This window comes from Xiphias gladius, chromosome 22 (assembly GCF_016859285.1).
Source record: "Xiphias gladius isolate SHS-SW01 ecotype Sanya breed wild chromosome 22, ASM1685928v1, whole genome shotgun sequence".
In the NCBI taxonomy this organism is placed as follows: domain Eukaryota; kingdom Metazoa; phylum Chordata; class Actinopteri; order Istiophoriformes; family Xiphiidae; genus Xiphias; species Xiphias gladius.
Window position 1 is genome coordinate 29,307,656 of NC_053421.1, and position 21,129 is coordinate 29,328,784.

At 47.8% G+C, this 21,129-nt stretch overlaps 2 protein-coding genes and 7 non-coding genes across 10 annotated transcripts; 6 read left to right on the forward strand and 3 right to left on the reverse strand.

The window, feature by feature from the left end:
* Nucleotides 1-14: 14 nt before the first annotated feature.
* Nucleotides 15-4,573, forward strand: LOC120783829. Its single transcript, XM_040117114.1, has 4 exons — nt 15-2,455; nt 2,568-2,712; nt 3,197-3,305; nt 4,082-4,573. Exons 1-4 carry the CDS (start codon nt 2,380-2,382, stop codon nt 4,205-4,207), a joined length of 456 nt encoding a protein of 151 aa, XP_039973048.1. The 5' UTR covers nt 15-2,379; the 3' UTR covers nt 4,208-4,573.
* Nucleotides 4,574-9,075: 4,502 nt separating this feature from the next.
* tmem116 (transmembrane protein 116) lies at nt 9,076-20,191 on the reverse strand. 2 transcript variants are annotated; one of them, XM_040118245.1, is made up of 11 exons: nt 20,076-20,191; nt 18,970-19,016; nt 18,554-18,617; nt 17,984-18,115; nt 12,029-12,133; nt 11,480-11,529; nt 11,309-11,392; nt 10,917-11,052; nt 10,677-10,821; nt 10,435-10,514; nt 9,076-9,864 (listed from the first exon to the last, which is right to left on the reverse strand). In XM_040118245.1, exons 1-11 carry the CDS (start codon nt 20,127-20,129, stop codon nt 9,694-9,696), a joined length of 1,068 nt encoding a protein of 355 aa, XP_039974179.1. In that variant the 5' UTR covers nt 20,130-20,191; the 3' UTR covers nt 9,076-9,693. The 2 variants fall into 2 exon arrangements, with proteins under 2 accessions (XP_039974179.1, XP_039974180.1); XM_040118246.1 differs by lacking the exon at nt 12,029-12,133.
* trnae-uuc lies at nt 13,171-13,242 on the reverse strand. The gene has a single exon. It is a non-coding gene; the product is annotated as a tRNA-Glu (tRNA).
* On the forward strand, nt 13,356-13,427 carry trnae-uuc. Its single transcript has one exon. It is a non-coding gene; the product is annotated as a tRNA-Glu (tRNA).
* Nucleotides 13,881-13,952, forward strand: trnae-uuc. Its single transcript has one exon. It is a non-coding gene; the product is annotated as a tRNA-Glu (tRNA).
* On the forward strand, nt 14,464-14,535 carry trnae-uuc. Its single transcript has one exon. It is a non-coding gene; the product is annotated as a tRNA-Glu (tRNA).
* On the forward strand, nt 14,794-14,865 carry trnae-uuc. The gene has a single exon. It is a non-coding gene; the product is annotated as a tRNA-Glu (tRNA).
* On the reverse strand, nt 15,843-15,914 carry trnae-uuc. Its single transcript has one exon. It is a non-coding gene; the product is annotated as a tRNA-Glu (tRNA).
* trnae-uuc lies at nt 16,025-16,096 on the forward strand. The gene has a single exon. It is a non-coding gene; the product is annotated as a tRNA-Glu (tRNA).
* Nucleotides 20,192-21,129: the final 938 nt, after the last annotated feature.

Sequence of the window (21,129 nt, forward strand, 5' to 3'; positions counted from 1 at the left end):
ATATTATCACACACGAAAAGAAATACAAGTCTGTTTCTAACATCTGTTACACATTTTCTCACCCGGAATAACAGAAGCGAGCTGCTACCGAAGTTCTACTCGAATAGAAAACTGTGACACTGTTGCTGGTTGTTGATTTGGTTTGTTAGAAAAATAAAAAAAACAAAGAAGAAGAAGACGGCCGGTGAACTGAACCTCCTGCAGTTACCCCTGTTCAAACCTTTGAGCAGGAAATCCAAATACAAAACAGCGGCCAGAGACGGAAGGAGTGTTTTCACACTCGTCTGTTTGCTCTTGCAGCACATCAAGGTTTTAGCAGATCGGGGAATTTCTGAAATGACGAAATCCGGCCAAACACGAGCTTTGACCTGGCTGAAGCTGCGGTTTAGTCCGGGAGCTGCTCAAACAGAGGACGACTGTGACTCCATCTGGTTTCACTTTCTGTGAATCAGAGGTGTTTACAGAATAAAGCTCTTCAGTTGCTGTCGTGTTGTGCAAATGAAGAAAAACCCTCATAACGGATTTAGACTGTTTGGAGATGTGGGCCCACTGTAGATGACTGACCAATCACTGCAGGCTCATACGTCCTATTGTTTACAGCTTCAGTTACCGTGGACGCGTGGCACTGTAGACTGAGGTTCTGATCCCTGTACCACTGGATTTGTGCCTCGCTCGTTCTGAACATGCTGCCCTGAATGAATGCAGCCGCAGCTCGTAATAATTTCATCATTATCATTATTATTCTTATTTGTCTCTTTCAACCGTTCGTTTTTTGATGCCGCGTTGAGTCGGATCAGATCGCGGAAAGATTCCCGAGGCAGCATTCGGCTCAGAAGTGACATTGATCCTCAGTCATACATGTTTTCACTGTAATGCTTCTAATCATTTTCTTATTCATATAAACAGGAAAGGACGACATAAGAAAACCCAACATCTGGTTCAGACAATCCCCTTAGAAATAGAGGTATGACACATAGCTAGTAAACTACCTGTAACTGAATTCCATTCTCAGAACGACTCTGCCATGACGGCTTGGAAACGAGGCGATCGGGACGAACAAACACTCCGTTCCCCTGACGGACAGTCGGCCGTGGTGATACACGAGAAACCGTGGCAGCAACAAGCGACACATTCAACGACAAAGTGCACACGACGCGTCTCGGTGAGAAACTCTGAACGTGAACAGAAACTTCCGTTTCTTTTGCCGAGAACTCCACAGGGCAGCTTCAAGTAAAATTCAGAGGTGACGCAGAGTTCATGCGATGGGAGAGCTTCCTCCATTGTGGACCGGGTAGTTCTCCGTTCCCCCAAAGGTTTGAGTCCACCAAAGTTAAACTTTTGCAAAAGCTCTACAGCAGGTCCACTGATGGTGGACCGCTTTTGCTGTTGTGACCGGGCCTCCGGGCGTCCTGCCTGGCAGCCAGTTGAAGGGGAACAAAGGCCGAGAACACGGTGTCTTCCGGTGTGTTCATTTCTTCTTCTACTGCTGTGTTAAAAGCACTGAGATGCTCATGCGAGACAGGAGCAGAAGGACACAACAGCTAACGTCAGCCACTGGGCTGTAATTCAGGATAAACTGGATAGATGAGGGTGATTGAAACAGACATTTGTATGAGAAGAAAACTGTGTTTTCTTGTTTCAAAAGTATATGAAAAAGTATAAAACTCCCCCACTTCTCAAGCCAAATAAAGGATTTCAAAACCTCCTGGGTACAGCTGGAGATGGCAGGTCTGGGGTTTTTAGCTCATGAAGAATGGACTTTTTATAGATGCGTGGTCCCGACAGGACATGATGGTCTTATAGAGTACGATGCGTGGCTGTGGAGGAAGCTTTCCAACACGACGCAAGGGAATTAAAATGCAAAACGCAGCAGTGACAGTAGAACCATTTCACTGCATCAGGACGATGCCTGAAGTACATTTTGCTGATTTTGCTTTAACTCAAGGTTGCGAATGCAGGACTTGTACTTGTAGTGGAGTATTTTCACAGTGCTACTTTTACTGAAGTAAAGGATCCAAACGCTTCCTCAACCACTGCCTGCTGATTGGTCTTGACAATGACTTCAGTGTTGGGAAACTGTGGCTTCAGCAGCAGTTTTTTCCAGCCACCTACTAGTCTTTAAAATCCCCTTTACTGAGACATCTCTGCTTGATTCTTCACTGCTGTCACCACTGAAGTGATGAAATCTGGTCCTTTTACCGTCAACAGTCTGGAAATTACAGATGCAGCCTGCCAGGCCACGAGCACTGACCTTGACTGGGAGGGATGAATGATAACTGCGTGCAAACTGGGAGGAGCGTCAGGTCTTTATAAAATCACCCCGCTGTCTCCCTGAGCTAAAACCGGGAGACAAAGACTTCCTCCAGACTAAGATCCATCATGTTTGCCTTCAAAATGCTCCTCTCCGTTCTGGCTCTGACTCTGTTGGCTGCTTCTGTGGAGTCTTCGTCTGGTGGTGAGTCATTTAGATTGTTGTTTGTTTTCTTTAAAATTGTGACAGGGCTGTGACAGCCCTGTTTGTGGAGAGCACCGTTTAAATAAATGTGGCCCCTCTTTTGCGCTGACAGGTGCCCCTGCAAACCACAACTTCGACCTGTCGGGCTCAGCCCTGACGAGGCTCTATAACTCTCCAGTGCATCACGCTGAGAGGATGAAGAGGCCGTTGGAAGGGACTTCATCTTGGTTCGGACCAATCAGCCACTCTGGAGTTCGGTCAGTCTACACACCGAGTTCAGTCTCGCCGCTCTCATGGCGTCGCTTTTCTGCCGCAGCAGGCAGATGTTTTTTCAGAGAAACAGCTGTAAAAAGCCGCGGTCCGCTACCTGCTCAGCAGCAAACAGCAGACAGACCCAGTCAGAAACCAGCTGGTGAACCTAGCGGCGCATTTAGCAGCTAAAGAGCCAGATGTTTCCCTCTGGAGCTGGTGGAGACCAAAACCTGAGCTAAAAGAGAGGGAGCACTGGACTTATATTCATCTGGTGGACAAGGACACCAGACCTAGATGATGGCTCATGCTGCTCCGCCACTTTAATAGTCGCTTAATTGAGAACAAAGAAATGCAGTTATAATAGTGATGATTTGGGTTATACAGTTATTGCGACTTATTTGACAGATTGTTATTCAGTGACCAGCCGACACTAATTAGAATAATGTGGAAATGAAACAAACCTTCTCCAACCTCTGTTTTGTTTCCCAGAGTGACGCTGGAAGACGGCACTAAGTGGCTCGTGCATAAAGGAGATGGATACGGAAGATCCTCTCAGACGGTGGTGACCGATGCTCAACACATGAGCTCAGACTGGACGGTGAGCTACCAATCAGAGAGCAGGAATCAGACAGGTCAACGTGCAAACACGTCCAACAACAACACTGTTAGGCGCCTGAAGGCAAACCATTGGTTGAGATCTCTGAGGAGAGACGGTCTCATCTGGGGCGGGAGCTCGGGTTCAGACAGTGGTGGAAAGTAACTAAGTACATTTACTCAAATATTTAAGTACGGCTTGGGTACATTCTGTGCTACTTTCTACAGCAGTTGAAACTGGGTCCACATTGGCGCCTCGGTATTAATAAACCAGCCATTTAACAGGCTGTTTGCTGTTTGCGTTGAGAAGATTATAAGAATATCGTTTAAATAAAAACAGTTTGGGGAAGTCAGTCAGAAGTCAGTTGTTTCTCAGAATGTGATGTTGGCGATGAGGATGTAGTCTCAAAGACCAGAGAGACCTTGGCTGCAGTTGTTTTCTTTCATCGGCGCTTAATTCTCATTTTCACAGGACAACAAATCATTGGTGTTTTTAAAACAAAGCAAAAATCTCCAACACTCAGTTTTGTTTTGTGGCTCAAAATCCACAGCAGATATTTCCAGTGTCAGTTTGATTCTTCTTCTGTTGTGTGAAATTGGAGACGTTGGTGACAAAAATCCAGACACGGATGGTTCAGGCCTACGGCAGACTGTGCCACTTTGCACAGAGCGGAGCTTGTTTCAGGGACAATGAGTGACGAGCGTCGTATGATGATTCGTGTCCTGCGGCAGTTTGTTTTAACCCTCCTCCTCTCCGTTCCGGGTGTTTTCTCTTTGCAGCCTGTCAGTTCCAGAGAGTTCCACGGTACGAAGACAGTCTCCGACTTCGTGAGAGCCGGAGGCTCCGGCTACAACCTCTTGCTGGATAACTGCCACCTGGGCTCTCGTCGAATGATTAATCAGTAAACGCAGACTTCCCCCTGCCCTTTGAAGTTTGAGTCACAATTTGTTTCCTGCGGAGGAGGATTAGGGACACGTGAATAAATAGAATTTTGTCCCTAACCCTCTTCCTCTCTGCTGAACAGAAAATAAAGGTGAAACCTCACAGAAAGTGTCGTGTGCTTTTATTCCACCGGAGGCTGTTGACTGTATTTAAAGGGAAATTCCACCTGTATTGTGCAGGTGCACATCTTCTCAGAGCATCCTGTCTTCACCATTTAACGTCCCGTCTATAACCATGTGAAACATCGACTACACGACATAAACACACTTGAGTTCTGTTATTTGTGTAACCTGACTGATTAACAGATTAAACCACTGGACTGGTGTTTGTGTCCGCCTGATGAGTCCAAAGTGCAAAGTGAGGAGCGTGAGCACGTGAATCACGGCGAGATAAACGGCAGCCAGCAGTTTCGGGAGATGACGTGACGCTGACCGACACGGGGTGGCAGCCTTCACCAGCGTGCCCCCCTTTAGAGACCCCAGGCAGCATCAGGTGTAGAGTGACCAGTGGTGGGGACTGGGGGTGGTCCACCAGTGACGTGACGTCAGAACGCGTTCCAGACGCGTTCAGCTCTCACCTGCTCTGATGCAGGTTCTTAAAACCCACTTTACTGAGACCCGTTTGCTTCTTGGAACCGATTCTCCCGCTGCTGTCACCCCTCCAGTCCTTTTACCGTCAGCGGTCTGGAAATTACAGATGCAGCCTGCCAGGCCACGAGCACTGACCTTGACTGGGAGAGATGAATGGTAACTGTGTGCAAACTGGGAGGAGCATCGGGACTCTATAAAATACCCCGCCGTCTCCCTGAGCTAAAACCGGGACACAAAGACTTCCTCCAGATTAAGATCCATCATGTTTGCCTTCAAAATGTCGGGAAAGAGGAGTCCGTGTGGACCAAACCTGGATCACTGTCCGTCGCTTTACCACAGAATGCATTCACTGTTTCTGCATTCAATTTTGTTTCTTCCACAGTCCGTCAGTCAGTCTACCGTCAAAGACGTACCATTAACGACCGAGAAGCCAAAAGAAATCAAATCAAATCTTCTCCTCCTTGCTGAAAGTCTGGAACGGTTCGTAAATAACTGCACCGGTGCGGATTTTTAGTTCTCGCCTCGCTTCCCAGATTCTGAGATGATTAACAAGTACGGGACCGGAATCCGATTCGGGCAATCAGCTAGCATTGGTCTAGATACTCTTAGTCTCAACGTGCACAACTTTCCACAAACTGCTGCTTGTTTCCCAGGGTGACCCCGGGTGACGACTCTCCATAAAGGAGGCAACTACGGCATCGACTCTCAGACGGTGGTGACCAGCGCTCACTGGAAGGTAAGACGGAGATCGGGCCAGGTGTTTTAGGAAAGAAGCTCAAACTTAAAGCTTGGCTGTGACTCCTCACTGTTGTGAAGTTGGCACTGCTCTTTGTAGTCCAATCAGCCAATAGCAGGCCTCCAAGTGACGTGTCGGAGCTGCGTCATCTTCTACTGGTTGCTTCAGCACATTGAGACATGCAAGAAAAAAGCTTCAGATGTCATATTTGAACTTCTACTGTAAAAGTTCACCGTCATTTCTATATTCTGTTATTCATTAGCTTTCAAACTTTTCAAATTAAAAGACCAAGACCAGAACAGAATTATGCCATCTGCGCAGCTAAAAGGCTTTTAATCTGAAGCGTTGAGTCTCACTGACTTAACAGCGAAGCAGAAGCGACCCGCGTCAACAGTGTCGTGGTTTAACTGAGGGAGGTTTTTCGTAGAGCGTCGATGAACCAGTGGAAATGAACATGATGCTGAATTGGTGAAGGACGACAAGTAAACACGGAGGAGGTGGTGAGTTTGTAAAACAGGAGCGGATCAGAAAACACGGAGGCTTCTTGCTAAAATATGATCCAATAAGGTGAAACTAGAAATGGAGGCCAGACTCTAAAACAAGCTGCTTTCAAATCAAGACCTGCCTCTCTCCGCCGACGCAAACCAATACAAGCCGGACAACCAGCTCCATGTGTTTTTCCAACGCTCCTCTCTTCGTGTTTTCTCTCTGCAGGTGCTGGTGACCAAGAATTTTCACGGGAGGACGAGGGTCGCCGACTGCGTGAAGACTGGAGGAGCCACCCACAAGCTGCTGTTCAGCCGTCACGTGGCCTCTGGTCTCACGAGGCTTCGGTGACCATCAGCTCCTCTGTTTTTCTGAGAAGGTGAAAGTGTCCCGTGCTCCTCGTTCCACCAGAGGGCTCCAGACTCTGCTCCATGAACATAAATGTGTCTTCGATTACTCACAAACCTACTTCGCTTTCAGATTTTCAGTGGGAGATTTACTGAAACTTCCCATGATTAAATGAAAATGTTATGTCTAGATATTCTCCTCTTTCTACAGCACAGTTCTGCGGTATTTTCACATGAATAAAGTTTTTCTCCTTTTGCTTGTGTTTCTGACCCACCGGACCTCTTTGTAGCGAAGCTGCTGCGTTTCCTCCTGAAATGCTCTTCCCAGGATGAATCCTCCGATTCTTCAGCTGTTGCACTCAGGTCTTTTTGTTTTCAGCTCACACACAATTTCAGAACCTGGTTTTCTCAGTCATGCATACTGGTATCTGACCACGCAGAGACTGTCTGCAGTGTGACCTGTGGATTCTCCAGAGTCACCGGGAACCCGCAAAGACACGTCGCTGTTTAATTTGAATAAGTCTCGGTTTCAGTCCAAATCTCAGACAGACCTGGACAAATGAAACCAAAACCATGAGAAACATGACCGGTTTGGTCAAACCTGGTTCTCCTGTTCCTTTTACTGCTTCTATGTCCTTTTTTTTTAAATTTCACTTTACATTTTTTAGAGGTCTCCTTTCCCTCAGTCTAATTGAGCTTTTTTAACACCCATTTTTCGGGCATCTTCCTGCTGCTCCCAATAATAAGATCTTTTCTGCTATCCTGACCCATCTCTGTTTTGTGCTGACTGATAGTACCCTCCAGGTCTTTGCCAAGCGACCCGTCTGAGAGCAGCTCTCCGCTGTCTCCCTTCTGTCGGCTGTTCCGTGCTTCTTTTCCGCCGTGACGTCGCGCTTCATTCACCTCCCATCAGGAATGTTTATGCACAAGAACAGACGGCCGGTTGAAGGCGTGTAATCGGCTGCGATGACACGCTGACGGAGATTATGTCACCACGCTGGGACGTGTCATTACAGAGCGTGCCACACATTACGCAAAGATTATGCAATTCGCGTGAGTCTTTGTCACTGGGCAGAGATGAATGTTCCTCTGTGTGTAGGGAATCCTGGTCGGGGACTGACTGAGCAAACATAATCACCGATGGGTGCGTTTTCTCCTTTGGTTCCCTTGGATTTTAGGAGAAAGACCAGGTTTCTCCACTGGAGGTGGATCCCAGTCTTCACTCACTGGTCTAACAAACTGACGTTTTTTAAAATTCAAGAATTCAACTTTTTTTTTTTCCAAACCTACTGGAGTCACAACTTTGTGCTTTGAGATAAATACGATCCTCTACGGGACTCTTCTTCAGGAAGTCCATAAATGGTCCCTACATCTTTTCAGACTCTTTGGATTTTCCACAGATAGCGAGCCTGAGAGAAACTGTTAAGAACAAAAGTCAAAGGAGCGACGGCTGGATTCCGTTTAGCCGCTTCAGCAGCTTCGGGCTTCTGCTGATTAATGTCTTTTTTCAATGACAAATGCACTAAAAATGAAATTAGAATAAAAGGCAATCGTCTTTTCAGTTATTACAGTGACTGTTGAATGAAATTAAAGCAGCGACGCACAAACTTAACTGTGGCATAAAAACATGAGGAAAATCAATGATGTTTAGGAAAACTTCGGTTAACGTCCCTGCGTGTTTTGCTCTGTCTGCAGGTCCTTTATATCTGAGGGTGACCTTCTGCTCTTGCTTATATTTGCTATGCATATAACTATTAAGGAATTAAGATGTCAGCATCGACTGATGTTGCAGCTAAGTTTAATCTTCATTCAAATGTATTAAATTACATCATAATTGACAACGTCACTCAAGTTATCAAATAAATGTAGCGGCGTGAAAAGGACAATATTTCCCTCTGAAATGTGGCGGAGTAGAAGTAGAGAGTAGCAGGACTTTGCCGCAGTCAAAAAAAAAATCAAACTACACAGACGATGGTTCTATTTTCAAATAAGTGTCGCGACAACGGAGAAAGTTGACGTTTCGTTTCGTCGATTTCAGTCGCGGTTCGCAGTAAACGTCAGTAGAAGTTGAGGCCTGACTGAAGAGGAAACTCATTGTTCTGCAGATTCTGGCGGAACTCCCTGGGCCGGGGGGGAGGGGAGGATCGGGGGGTGGGGGCGGCCTACTCCCCCCTCCGAGCGCCGAATCCCTGCGTCGGGCGGCATCCCTGTGACTGAAGCCGCGGTCATGTGGTGCAGCGGCCTCAGAGAGTTTCTGCACGGTTGGTCGGCAGCTACGCGGGACGCCGCCGCCGAGGGAAGAGCTCAGGTCGGAGCGGGGGACTGTAAAACCCACCGAGGCCTCATCAGTTCCTCATCATATCCGTGATGTTCGACAGGTTCACTCTGACCTTCCGTCATACACACAGACAAAGACGCTTTTATAATTGTAGATGTTGAATTATAATTGGCTGAAAATGCAGAGCTTCAACCAATCAGAATGCTCCTTTAAAATGTTTCACTTTGGTCTTTGGGAAGCTGAAACCACCGTGATGAACCAGAAAACACGTTTTAGGATGTAAACAAATATCACTAACAAACACTGCTTAAAAAAAAAGGACGCTCCGATTATCCCAAAATCTCGACACCAACGTCCTGAGGTGAAACTCTCTACTGCTCTCTCACTCAAACTTCCCAAACGTGCGAGTTACTGGGCTTCGGTATCAAACCGATTTGCGTCTCACAGTGACTTATTCGATGGGTCTATTCTCTGGTGCACGTGTCTCATTTCTACTTCTAACGCGTGACATTAATTTTCAGTTTTCAGTTTGTTTTCGGGCTAAAACGACGTAAAGTCGCATTCCTTCGTTCTGGAGCTTCTCTGCTGCTGTTGACAGACTGAGGAGGTGAAATCAGTGGACAAGTTTTTGGTCAGATTTCTTTTATGTCAAATCTGCTAAAATGATGCCAGATTCATAAAAAGCGTCATCCATCATATTGAGACTGACCTCAAGGGGTCGTGTGACCTGGATACAAACAATAAAACAATCCAGCTGTGAGCGGCAACGTCTCTTTCAAATCCTGTTTTCTTTGTCGTTCTTCCTCTAGCCGCAAACTCCCCCTCCTCCTCCTTCTTCCCTTTTTCTCGCCCCAGTGGTTCAGGATCAGCGGTGGAAGTCTTTGTCCTCTGCAGAGTAACGCTCACGGTGCTTTCCCCCTCAGCGAAAGTGAAAGTTCAGACCTTCCCCTCCTGTCTTTGCTGCAGGCGACAGAAAAACACCTGCTCGGCCTCAGTTTGTCACTTCTGTCGTTCAGCTGACGGTGGGGAGCGTTTGGTAGCTTCTCTTCTTCTGCGACCGCAGCAGAGGCGTCTGAGTGTCCACGTCTCGAGACAAAACCGCCCTGCCGGCCTGGCGGAGACGTGCGTGCGTCCATCCGTAGACCAGACAGTTGAGGAAGCCCTGAGAGGCCGAGGTGAAAGCCTGAGGACAGAAGATGAACTCGAGTCACTGCTGTGACAGAGAAAGTGGACAAACACAGTTTTATCCATGACCGTTCTGGCTCGTGAGCCTTTGTAGTCCAGCCACTCCCCTTCAGACCCTCATCACAGGTTACATAGAGTTCGCCTGAGCTCAGAGTGCTGCTCCTTCTCACTTTGCTTCTTTTGAATGAGCTTCAGAGGCGTCACCAAAATCACCCTAATAACAGGTTAGGGTTTTATTTTATCTCAAACTTTTTGTCCTTCTTCGTCAACGTGTTTATCATCAGGTAAAACCCTCAGATTTATCTTGGGACCCGACCTCCCGGTTGGGAATTTACCAAACCGAATGCACACACACACGCGTAAGTCACAAATATGGCCCCATACAGCAGTGTCTAAACAGTATTGAACCTAGCAGATACCCTGCTTGTGGGCCCCTGAGCCTGGGCCCGGTAAGCCTGTTCAGTGCTCCGTCCATGGTCAACTGAACAGGCTTACCGGGCCCAGGCTCAGGGGCCAAAGGGCTCAGGAGGCCCCTGGACTACAACCAGCAGTCCTCCAGGAGACTGACCTGTGATATGTAGAGGACGACCCCGGCCTTGCCCTGACACGCTGAGGGCCTCACCACCCGCAGAAAAGCCAGACCCACCGCTGAGGGAACGACACACAGACAGATACTGATGAACATTTGAAAAAGACTCTGCTGCTTCCATCGCTGGAGCCACAGCAGCCAATCAGATGTTTCCGATCTCCGGAACCCTGTCGCGTCCGTTCAGCAACCGTGGTGATTTGAATGAGGATGAAGAAACCCACCTGGGCCCCAGCAGAGGACGAAGACCAGTGGGTACAGGAGCATCCGTCGGTCCATCACACGGAAGGAGGTCCGCTGCTGGTTGCCTAGGTAACCGTTGGACGTCACGACCCGCCTGTAGATGCGGCGGGCTTTCGCCAGGAACACCTGGCGCGGGAGAGGAGGTTTGCATAAAGTGAGGCCCCCGTTTGTTCCGTGGTCCGAACTGCCTCCGTAAATAAGCCCCGGTCGCGTAAACTCACCGTGATGCTGAGAAGTGTGAGGATGAAGGTGGCGAGGAAGACGGCGATGCCGTAGGTGTGCAGCAGGCGGCAGGTTGGGATCGGCTGCTCGTGCTCTGAGGTCAGGTACAGAGCTCCGGTGTCCAGTAGCAGACACCTGGTTTGGTACGGTGCAAAAAAATCCAACATCACACACGGTTTCATCGTCACAAAAACAAAGACCGGGAACGTGAAGCAGAGTTCAACAACTTCACATCACGTTTTCCCTCTCTTCCTTCACAGCTTACTGATTTTCGCAGCTGTAATAATTCACCGTCGATGTAAAAAGGTTGGAAGAGTTAAATCTATTTTTTAAAAGTCGTGCAGAGTGAAATAAAAGCATCTGGACATCTCCAAACAGGATTCCTCCTCACCTGTAGGGTTCACTGAAGTTGGCCTGACATTGGCTGACGTTCCCTTGGATGAAGACGGGCGTCATCAGCAGCAGAGGAATCAGACTGAAAAGGAGCGAAAACACGTCTGAATCACCATTGCCCGTTTTCTTTCAAATTCCCAAACAGGAACATAAACACCTCAGAGCTCACCCTGAGAGCAGAGCGGTGGTTTTTCCAGCTGTGCTCACTCTGTTGGAAAACTGGGGAGGGAAAAAACAGGAAGAGGGATAACATGTTACTTAGGAGGGACGAGACAGACGCCAGCAATGTGCTCAGCCGCTGACTCTACTTCACACGTCCTTATTAGGAATGAATTGCTGGATGTCGTGTTTTTATTGGTCTCTCTTAGCAGAATATTTCCACGTTTCTATTTTGCTCCGTGGATGTTTAACTTCTGATCTTAAGGATGATTTTCTTTGATCGGCGATTGTTGGCGATTTTGACTCCTTTTTCACTGGACCCTGTGGATCAAGTATGAAGACGTTTCATTTTGTGAGATCGTTGCCCGACACACGTCTTTGATTGAAATGTTGCATTTTAAGTCAACTTGGCGCTGAGAGTTTTCATGAACGGAAACTTCCTTTTGCAGATTTTTTTAAATTTTGCACACAGGTGCACTAATACGGATCAAGACGAGGAGCCTCTTCAGACTCCTTGGCGTAAGGTCTGTGTTGCTGAGTGGCGGTGGTCTGTATCTACCTGTACAGGGTATCCATCCAGGCAGCTGTAGAACTTCTCTCTGATCCCCTTGTAGAGGTTCCACATGTAGTTGAGTGTGTAGAAGAAGGAGGCCATGTACAGAACCTGACAGAACATAAACAGGGTGTGTCGTTGGGTAAAATCTCAGCCAAACCGGAGCTGGTAGGAACTTAGTGAATGGAGCTTCACGTTCGCTCACTTTCACTGAACTTTCTGAACCAGAACCTTCCTGTCACATTCACGCTCACACTTTCTGAACAGCGAACGTCCCCCGGGGATAAAACCAGCAGCTGACCCGGGGTCGATGCTTCAGAACAATAGATGTAGGTCAGGAATGTTTCGTGGAGTTTATCTGTTTTCCCTGTCCTGGTTCTGCTGCTCTATTTCATCCCCGACTGACCCAGTTCAAGATCAGTTCTGGACCGGGTCGTCTGGGACAAACTGCCCAAAACACCGGGACAGGACGGGGTCACTTCAGTCAGTCAATCTGTTTACTGTCCACTCAATAATTCACCAACACTCTGAATAAGACACTGTCGATTAACAGCATTTTCAAAATGACTTTAGAGGACAGTTCCGGTCTTTTTGCACATTTAGCCACTTGAATACGACTGATGTTTGATGAAAACAACGACTGCAGTGACTTGCAAAGCAAGCAGGAGCACTCTAGAGTGATGGATATGCAGCACAGACTTTCTTCCAACTTTCTCTGTGAGTTACTTTACATGTTTTCTACCTAAACCTTAACAGCGCATTCGCCAGGACATCCTGAGCAGTAGAGAACCCCGCCTACTGAAGATACGAAAAGGTCAACTGATGGGATGCTCTGGAAAATACTCAGCTGACTCTTCCCATTGTGTTGAGAAACCTCAAAGGTCAGTCTCATGTCCCATATGGTCCAGCAGTCTGGGTTCCTGGTCTTCGCCCAGGTGGCCTGCGTTCCCGGTATGGGAACAAGCACCTTACATAATTATTTCCCCCGGTGCAGGACTTCGGAAACAATCGGCTCTGGTCTTTGGTGTTCCTGTGACAAATATGAGGAGCTATCCTGCTCTAGACCAACATACCAGACCAACTAAGGCCTGTCAATAGATATTTAAACATCTGAGTGTCACTAGTAACTCATCTAAAGACTTCATAGATTCCCATACCGGGAGTCGAATCCGGGCTGCCTGGGTGAAAACCAGGAATCCTGACCGCTAGACCATATGGGACATGAACAGGAAAGCTGGCTGCCATATTCATTAAATTATGGTCATCAGAATGATAGGCTGACCGAATTGTTGACCGCAACCCAACAAGGCTGTTCTCTTTGTTTGGGAACATGTCCCATATGGTCTAGCGGTCAGGATTCCTGGTTTTCACCCAGGTGGCCCGGGTTCGACTCCCGGTATGGGAATCTATACGGATCTGCATCGTCTAATCTAGTTGAGTCAGCTAGATCGCAGGAGGACAAGTTGTTGATATCTCTCAGTTAAGTCAAACCTTGTTGGTTTGGTCGTGCGTCCTTTACCACAGCAGTAACTTTCAAAGTTTCCATGAAAACACGCGTTAGAAAAGTGAAAATATCGCTGGACGACGATGGATGGACTTTTCCCTGATCACGTTGATACAGACATTTTTTTAGCGGCCGTCAGTGAAATTGCAGATTAAAGGGATTCAGTGAATGAATTATGATGTGCTGAATTTTTCATGAGCACCAATAGAAAGCATTCATTCTAATACCGGGAGTCGAACACAGGCCGCGTGGGTGAAAACGGCTGCCGTATGCATCAAATTATGGTCATCAGAATGAGAGGCTGATCGAGTTGTTAGCAAACGAAAAAGGCTGTTCTCTTCCTTTGGGAACATGTCCCATATGGTCTAGCGGTCAGGATTCCTGGTTTTCACCCAGGTGGCCCGGGTTCGACTTCTGGTATGGGAATCACAATGGACCTGCATCATCTAATCTAGTTGAGTCAGCTAGATCGCAGGAGGACAAGTTGTTGATATCTCTCAGTTAAGTCAAACCTTGTTGGTTTGGTCGTGCGTCCTTTACCACAGCAGCAACTTTCAAAGTTTCCATGAAAACACGCGTTAGAAAAGTGAAAATATCTCTGGACGACTAAACCTGCTGTGGAAGACGATGGATGGACTTTTTCAGACAGACAGACAATTTTTTTTAGCGGCCGTCAGTGAAATTTCAGATTCAAGGGCTTCAGTAAATGAATTATGATGTGCTGAATTTTTCATGCGCACCAATAGAAAGCATTCATTCTAATACCAGAGTCGAACACAGGCCGCGTGGGTGAAAACCAGGAATCCTGACCGCTAGACCATATGGGACACAAACAGTAAAGATGGCTGCCGTATTCATTAAATTATGGTCATCAGAATGATAAGCTGACCAAGTCGTTAGCAAACGAACGAAGCTGTTCTCTTCCGTTGGGAACATGTCCCATATGGTCTAGCGGTCAGGATTCCTGGTTTTCACCCAGGTGGCCCGGGTTCGACTCCCGGTATGGGAATGTATACGGATCTGCGTCGTCTTCGGTGCTGACTCAGCTACTCTAGAGTTCGGTGCTCTGTTAAACTGCAGTTCCTCTGATCTACACCAGCTCTAACAGGAAAACTCAACACCTGCAGATATAAAGTTACTACATTGTTTTCCACATCACGCTCAGACTTCTCTAATGTGCTGTTTTATGGAAATGGTGAAAAGTACTCTGTCATGAAAGGTACATTCTGGTCCAGCCATAAATAACATTAAGCCCAAGCCTTTCATGTCCCATATGGTCTAGCGGTCAGGATTCCTGGTTTTCACCCAGGTGGCCCGGGTTCGACTCCCGGTATGGGAATCAAAATGGACCTGCATCGTCTAATCTAGTTGAGTCAGCTAGATCGCAGGAGGACAAGTTGTTGATATCTCTCAGTTAAGAAAGTATTCATTCTAATACCGGGAGTCGAACCCGGGCCGCCTGGGTCCCAACTCCGGATATGGGAAATTAATTATGACATTAAAGTGTTGACAGATCTTAGTCTGATTTCAGTAGATAAGATACTGAATGTTGTCTTGGGTTGGGTTGATGGTGCATGTGAAAGCTAGGGACAGCTGCCAGGAGATTATTGAGGCATGATACAAAGATAACCACTGCTCTCAGTTTCTGAGGTTACCTCAAACAAAGCTCCGTTTAGTTTGAGGGTTTCAGGCTGCCTCATTTCTCACTTCTAATTCTTGTCAGTGGTTGGGCATGTCCCTCCAAAGATCCAGCTACAAGAATTAGCCTTTACAGTAAACATGCATTTCCAGACCCCGAGGGCAACCAAGGCCACCTGACTTGGTCAGGCCTGGGTCGGGCTTAATGTTATATATGGCTGGACCAGACTGTGCCTTTCATGAAAGAGTATGTACGTGATGTGGAAAACAACATAGTAACTTTGCGGTCAGGATTCCTGGTTTTCACCCATGCGGCCTGTGTTCGACTCCTGGTATTAGAATGAATACTTTCTATTGGTGCGCATGAAAAATTCAGCACATCATAATTCATTTACTGAAGCCCTTGAATCTGAAATTTCACTGACGGCCGCTAAAAAAAATTGTCTGTATCAACGTGATCAGGAAAAGTCCATCCATCGTCTTCCACAGCAGGTTTAGTCGTCCAGAGATATTTTCACTTTTCTAACGCGTGTTTTCATGGAAACTTTGAAAGTTTCTGCTGTGGTAAAGGACGCACGACCAAACCAACAAGGTTTGACTTAACTGAGAGATATCAACAACGTGTCCTCCTGCGATCTAGCTGACTCAACTAGATTAGACGATGCAGATCCGTATAGATTCCCATACCGGGAGTCGAACCCGGGCCGCCTGGGTGAAAACCAGGAATCCTGACCGCTAGACCATATGGGACATGTTCCCAATGGAAGAGAACAGCTTCGTTCGGTTGCTAACGACTTGGTCAGCCTATCATTCTGATGACCATAATTTAATGAATACGGCAGCCATCTTTACTGTTTGTGTCCCATATGGTCTAGCGGTCAGGATTCCTGGTTTTCACCCAGGCGGCCCGGGTTCGACTCCCGGTATGGGAACAGAAGACTTTGTGTTTCTCCTAGAGCAGGACTACAGGAGGAAATTATAACAGGACATATTTAAAAAGGCAGTTAGGCAACTTGCTTGCAGACATAGCTTGAGACTTTGCTTGAGCCTCTTATGGATTTCACTAGTTAAGATTTGTCCTACTGTATTAAAAGATTAAAGGTCACGGTGTAGTTGTGAAGAAGCTGAACCAGGGTCCCCGACTGCTTGACCGTAGCCCACGGTTTCCTACACCGGTAAGGACAGTGACCATGGCTTCCAAAAGACAATTAAATCACCCTCATAAGACAACAGGCCTATCAAGAAACCTGCTCCCAGTCCTGTTGCATGTCACAGGTCTAACGGTGAGGATTCCTGGTTTTCACCCGGGGGGCTGGAGCTCAGCTCCCAGTCTGTAAAAACGTCCTCAGATCAGCTGCCGTTTCCTAATGGTGACTTTCTCGAGCTTAACACAAAATAAGCGTTAAATCTACAACAATCTGACTTCACCGTGAAACGGAATCACCAGGAGAGAGAAGATTGACAACAACAGTAGAGCTGCAGTTTCCCGCAGGTAAGTCGACAATATCTTTAGTGTTTCAAAGTCATTTAAAGTGATGTTCTTGTGTAAAGTGTGTCTGAAATCATTTTCAAATCAGGTTCAGTCGATAAGTTTGCTAATTGCAGGTTGTCTATTCCGCAGTTTGGTTTGCTGTTTTTTTTGGAGTGAAACACACTGAGGCTGTGTTTTCAGGTGCATTTCTAAGCAGGAAGTTGAGAGTTTCCAGTTGAAAACCGTCACTTTGGGTCAGAAGGATTAAGAGCACGCTTTATGTCAAGGTTCCTTATTCTGTCTGACTTTTGAGGAAATGTACAGCGGTTTGTGGAAATCCCTCAACCTCTTCCAACAGCACTGGAAAAACTCAAAACGTTACCCCAGAACACCAGCACGAAAAACCCCGAATACCAGTTTGAAGGACTGGTCGTTTGTCCGAGTTGTCTGACCCGAAATCTTGGTTTCACACGGGAACTATTACTGCAGGAAAAACCTGAGACTGAGCAGGCAAGTCAGACTCGCTGAGGCCACGTTTGTACCAGAGCAAAGAGCTCAGACAAAATTCACATCCACACACGGGAGAACCGACGCACCGGGAAGTTTCAAAGTAAGAAGGCGGGAACAATTAAGTAAAGAAAAATGACGCATTTAACTGCAGAGGCCCACGTTCACAGAAATAAAACCAATAGGTCAGAAACAACAGAAAATGGCGGCGAAAGCACGGAAACCAGCGCCTACAAATAACTTTATGAATAGAAACAGATAGTTATCGTCGTGTTTCTTGACCGGCGGAAAGATGGCAGCTCAGGGCTGCATCGAAGGCGCAGATGGAATTAGCCGCAGGGATTGAACAGGCCCATCGGTTCCTGCTGAAAACGAAAATCTTTGGAAAACTCCTCAGAAACAGGTGGTTTCGTTCTGCTCACCGTGGCTTTTACCAAACAAACAGGAGCAGATATATAAAGCAGGTGTTGGGGACTATTTTCAGCGGCGCATTAATCCACGCCTGGTGCTGTAGTGACTATTTATGGCGGCAGGACGGTGTGTGTGTGTGTGTGTGTGTGTGTGTGTGTGACCGAGTCTAAATAAACTTCGGTGTGTGTGTTGATGGGAGCAACGGTGTGACTCACTGATGTGTTTTTGGTGGTTTCTGGAAACAGTGCAGCTCAGAGGCTCAGGATATGTGGAGTGTGGTGTTGTGTTGTGCTGTGCTGTGCTGTGCTGTGCTGTGCTGTGCTGTGCTGTGCTGTGCTGTGCTGTGTTGTGTTGTGTTGTGTTGTGTTGTGTTGTGTTGTGTTGTGTTGTGTTGTGTTGTGTTGTGTTGTGTTGTGTTGTGTTGTGTTACCTGTTCCACGGTGTGCAGGTTGTAACAGTGTGTGTTGAGGCTGTTGCAGTGTTTAGAGAACAGAACGCCTCCGATCAACCAGCAGAGGGCGAGCAGCAGGTCGGACAGACTGAGCAGGAACAGAGGCTGCAGCTGTGCGCACACACACACGCGCACACACACACACACACACACACACACACGCACAGAGTCACGGTACAGTTTGAGTTGCGATGCAGTTCACAGCATTGTCATGAAACACATGGGCTTCAGTGAGGGTCAACGAGATTGAGCCTTCGTGAAAAGATGTTCAGAAATCAATTTAAAGCCTGTGCTCGTATATCAGCTTTTGCAGACCCGATAAAGTCTGAGACTGTCAGAGTGACATTAAATAAAAAGGTGAGGTCGCGCAGAGAAGGTACAGGTATGAATTCTGTATTTCAGTTTGCTTTGAATCTGTCTCTCCATCACGTTCACAAAGCTGATGTGTCACAGTTTTAAAGAGGGCACGTGCATCCAGTGCAGCCGCAGGCTTTAAAATGATGTCCGACATCGCTTCGGAAGGAGCACGGGGGGGGGGCCACGACTGACCTCCGGCGTCCGGCTGAGTCTCCGCAGCGTCACGCAGGCGATGATGGAGCCCGAGCCCAGAATACTGCAGATCAGATCCCAGGCGGGTGTTAAAACAGACAGCACACATCTATTTCACACACTGAGGGAAATATTATGAGTTTATTAACAGTGAAACGTTTTCACAGCTGATTTCATCTCAAAAAGGACGTCGCGGCAACAAGGTCTGGATCCGGTGACTAACTCTTGCTGTCGGCCGCTTCTGAAAGCGAACTGGGAGAGGTGACACGGAACATTTCCTCCTCCCTTTGCCCGAACGCCGTGACCTCTGACCTTTCAGCTCCCCCCAGAGACCAAGGCTTAACGTACCGAGGGGTCTCCGGTTTGGACAAAAGACGGGCACTCAGACACACGAGGAAAACCTGGAAGGCACTGACCTGAGCAGGGCCATGGCCAGCTGGATCCACCTGACTGCCTCGTACACCTGCAGACGGGAGACAAGAGCGCCACAGTCAGGCTAGAAACATGCAAATCGCCAGAGCGGAAGTCCCCGAGCTTGAGGGGAGAAACCGGAGCTTCTGCCGGGACTTGTGAAATGACGCGTCAGGGAACCGTGGAGCTCCGCGGGATCCCGCGTGTTGCCGCCGGGATCCGGGATCCCGCGTGTTGCCGCCCTCTAAATCCAGGGGCGTGCGCAGTGTGGAAAGCGGAGAGGAACGCACGCGGCGGGAAACCCTTGACCTGGTCGGGGGGTTTTCTCGGACCTTTCTCAGCGGACGGGTTCCGCGTCGCTGGACTCGACGGACCCCTCCCCCCCTTCTCCGACCTGAGCACCCGAGCTGAAAGGTTCGACGGCTGATCGAGCATCGATCAACAAACCTCAGCACAGGTGCAAAGACGCGTGAACCGCCTTTGTCGACTCCTGATGACCTGGTCCGGTTTGGACCTTCTCCGTAGACCGGCGGAGTCGATCCGGTGGTCGATTAACGACGCTAACGGTTCGTGACGCATTGTCCCTCGTCATCGGTCGATACGACTCTGAGCAGCACGCGAGCGCTCTTTTTTTTCACGCTGTCAAACTTTCGTGCACAATTTTTAAAAAAGCGAAGATTAAAGCCGGACGTGGTTCGGACGAAAGAAGCTCGCGCTTCTTCTGTCTCTTGAGAACCTGCGTTTATCGACCCTTTATCGATTTCCCTTCATTACCGGTTTGTTTATTGATTATCTCGCGACCTCCCGGTGGATCCAGACCCTCAGGGTCAGAACCACTGGACTAAAAACCACCCAACAGATTAGAAAGTAGAAACAATGAGCTCCGACATGAAACTGCTGCCTGCACGTTAATGCGGGAATGATCATCATCATCATCATCCTCCTCCTCCTCCTCCTCCTCCTATACAGTGAATAACCATTTAAAGAATAGAATAATGGGAGTTTTGCTTTGGCTGCCTGACGCACAACCGGTGGACAGTTGCTTCTTCCTTCAACTTCAGTCAAGTGCGGGCGACTTTCACGCTGAGACCGCGGAACCGGAGACTCTCACCTCAGTCCAGTCCTGGGCTCCGGTGGTGTTTTTCTCCGAGCCGTTGGGGAACATCTCCTGCAGTCTCCGTGCAGCCCAAGTGAGAGGTGAAGGTCGGGGTGCGGCCCGGACCCGAAGCTGTCAGACAGACCCGCGGCAGCTCGGACGGGCTCCATTTATTCCCGCCGGCTCCACCTACTGTCTCAGCCCGAGCCCGCCCCCTGCGGGACCCGGGTCGGGAGGCGGGAGTCCGACCGGAGTCAGACCGGAGCAGCCCCAGTAGCTGTCCCTCTAGTGCCACCCTCAGGTCGAGCCCCGGAAGACTTTCCCTTTTCCTTCTGGTTCAGTCGATGAAATGAAAAGTAGCAGATCAATGACATTTGAAGAAAGAATCGTTTTCGCGTCTGTTTGCTGCAGGAGGTGGATTCGCTTATTTTACCCCCAAAATCAGCTCAATTTGACCAAATGTCAAGTTACATGTTGCCCCCCCCCTCCATTTTACTCCTATAGAAAATAAAGAAAATCAGGATTTTTGCTTTCAAAAATAAACCATCAATTATCAAAATGGTTACGGCTTAATTGTCTGTCGATCAACTAATTGACTCGAGTCACTGTCTTTAATCAGGACTTAAACCAAATGTGAGAAATTTTCTGCAATAAGCAAATTGTCAGTCCCACAAAATACAGTTTATTCAGCAGTTGTCATTGGAGTCAAACAGTGTGGGACGCGCTCTTCAGATTTTCTCACTCTCAGATAATTTTGTTGAGTCAAAAAGTGATTATCAATATTTCTCCCAGACCGATTTCTCTGAAATGCGGTGGACGAGCAGCCGGTGACCTCGTTACCGGGCAGATTCCACAGGTGACCTGCTCGCAGAAAGCTAGTACCGGGACTTTGTGGTGAGAGTCTGCTCTCGACTTTTGTGTCAAAGGTCAAGAACGAACTTTAGATCTCAAAACCTCTGTAGTTTGACTCCTGGTCAAAATCGGGAAACGACCTAACATCTCACAATTTCAGCTTTCGGTGAGTATTTTTAGTTTTTCACACTTTTTAAAACAAGGAAAAGAAAAATCT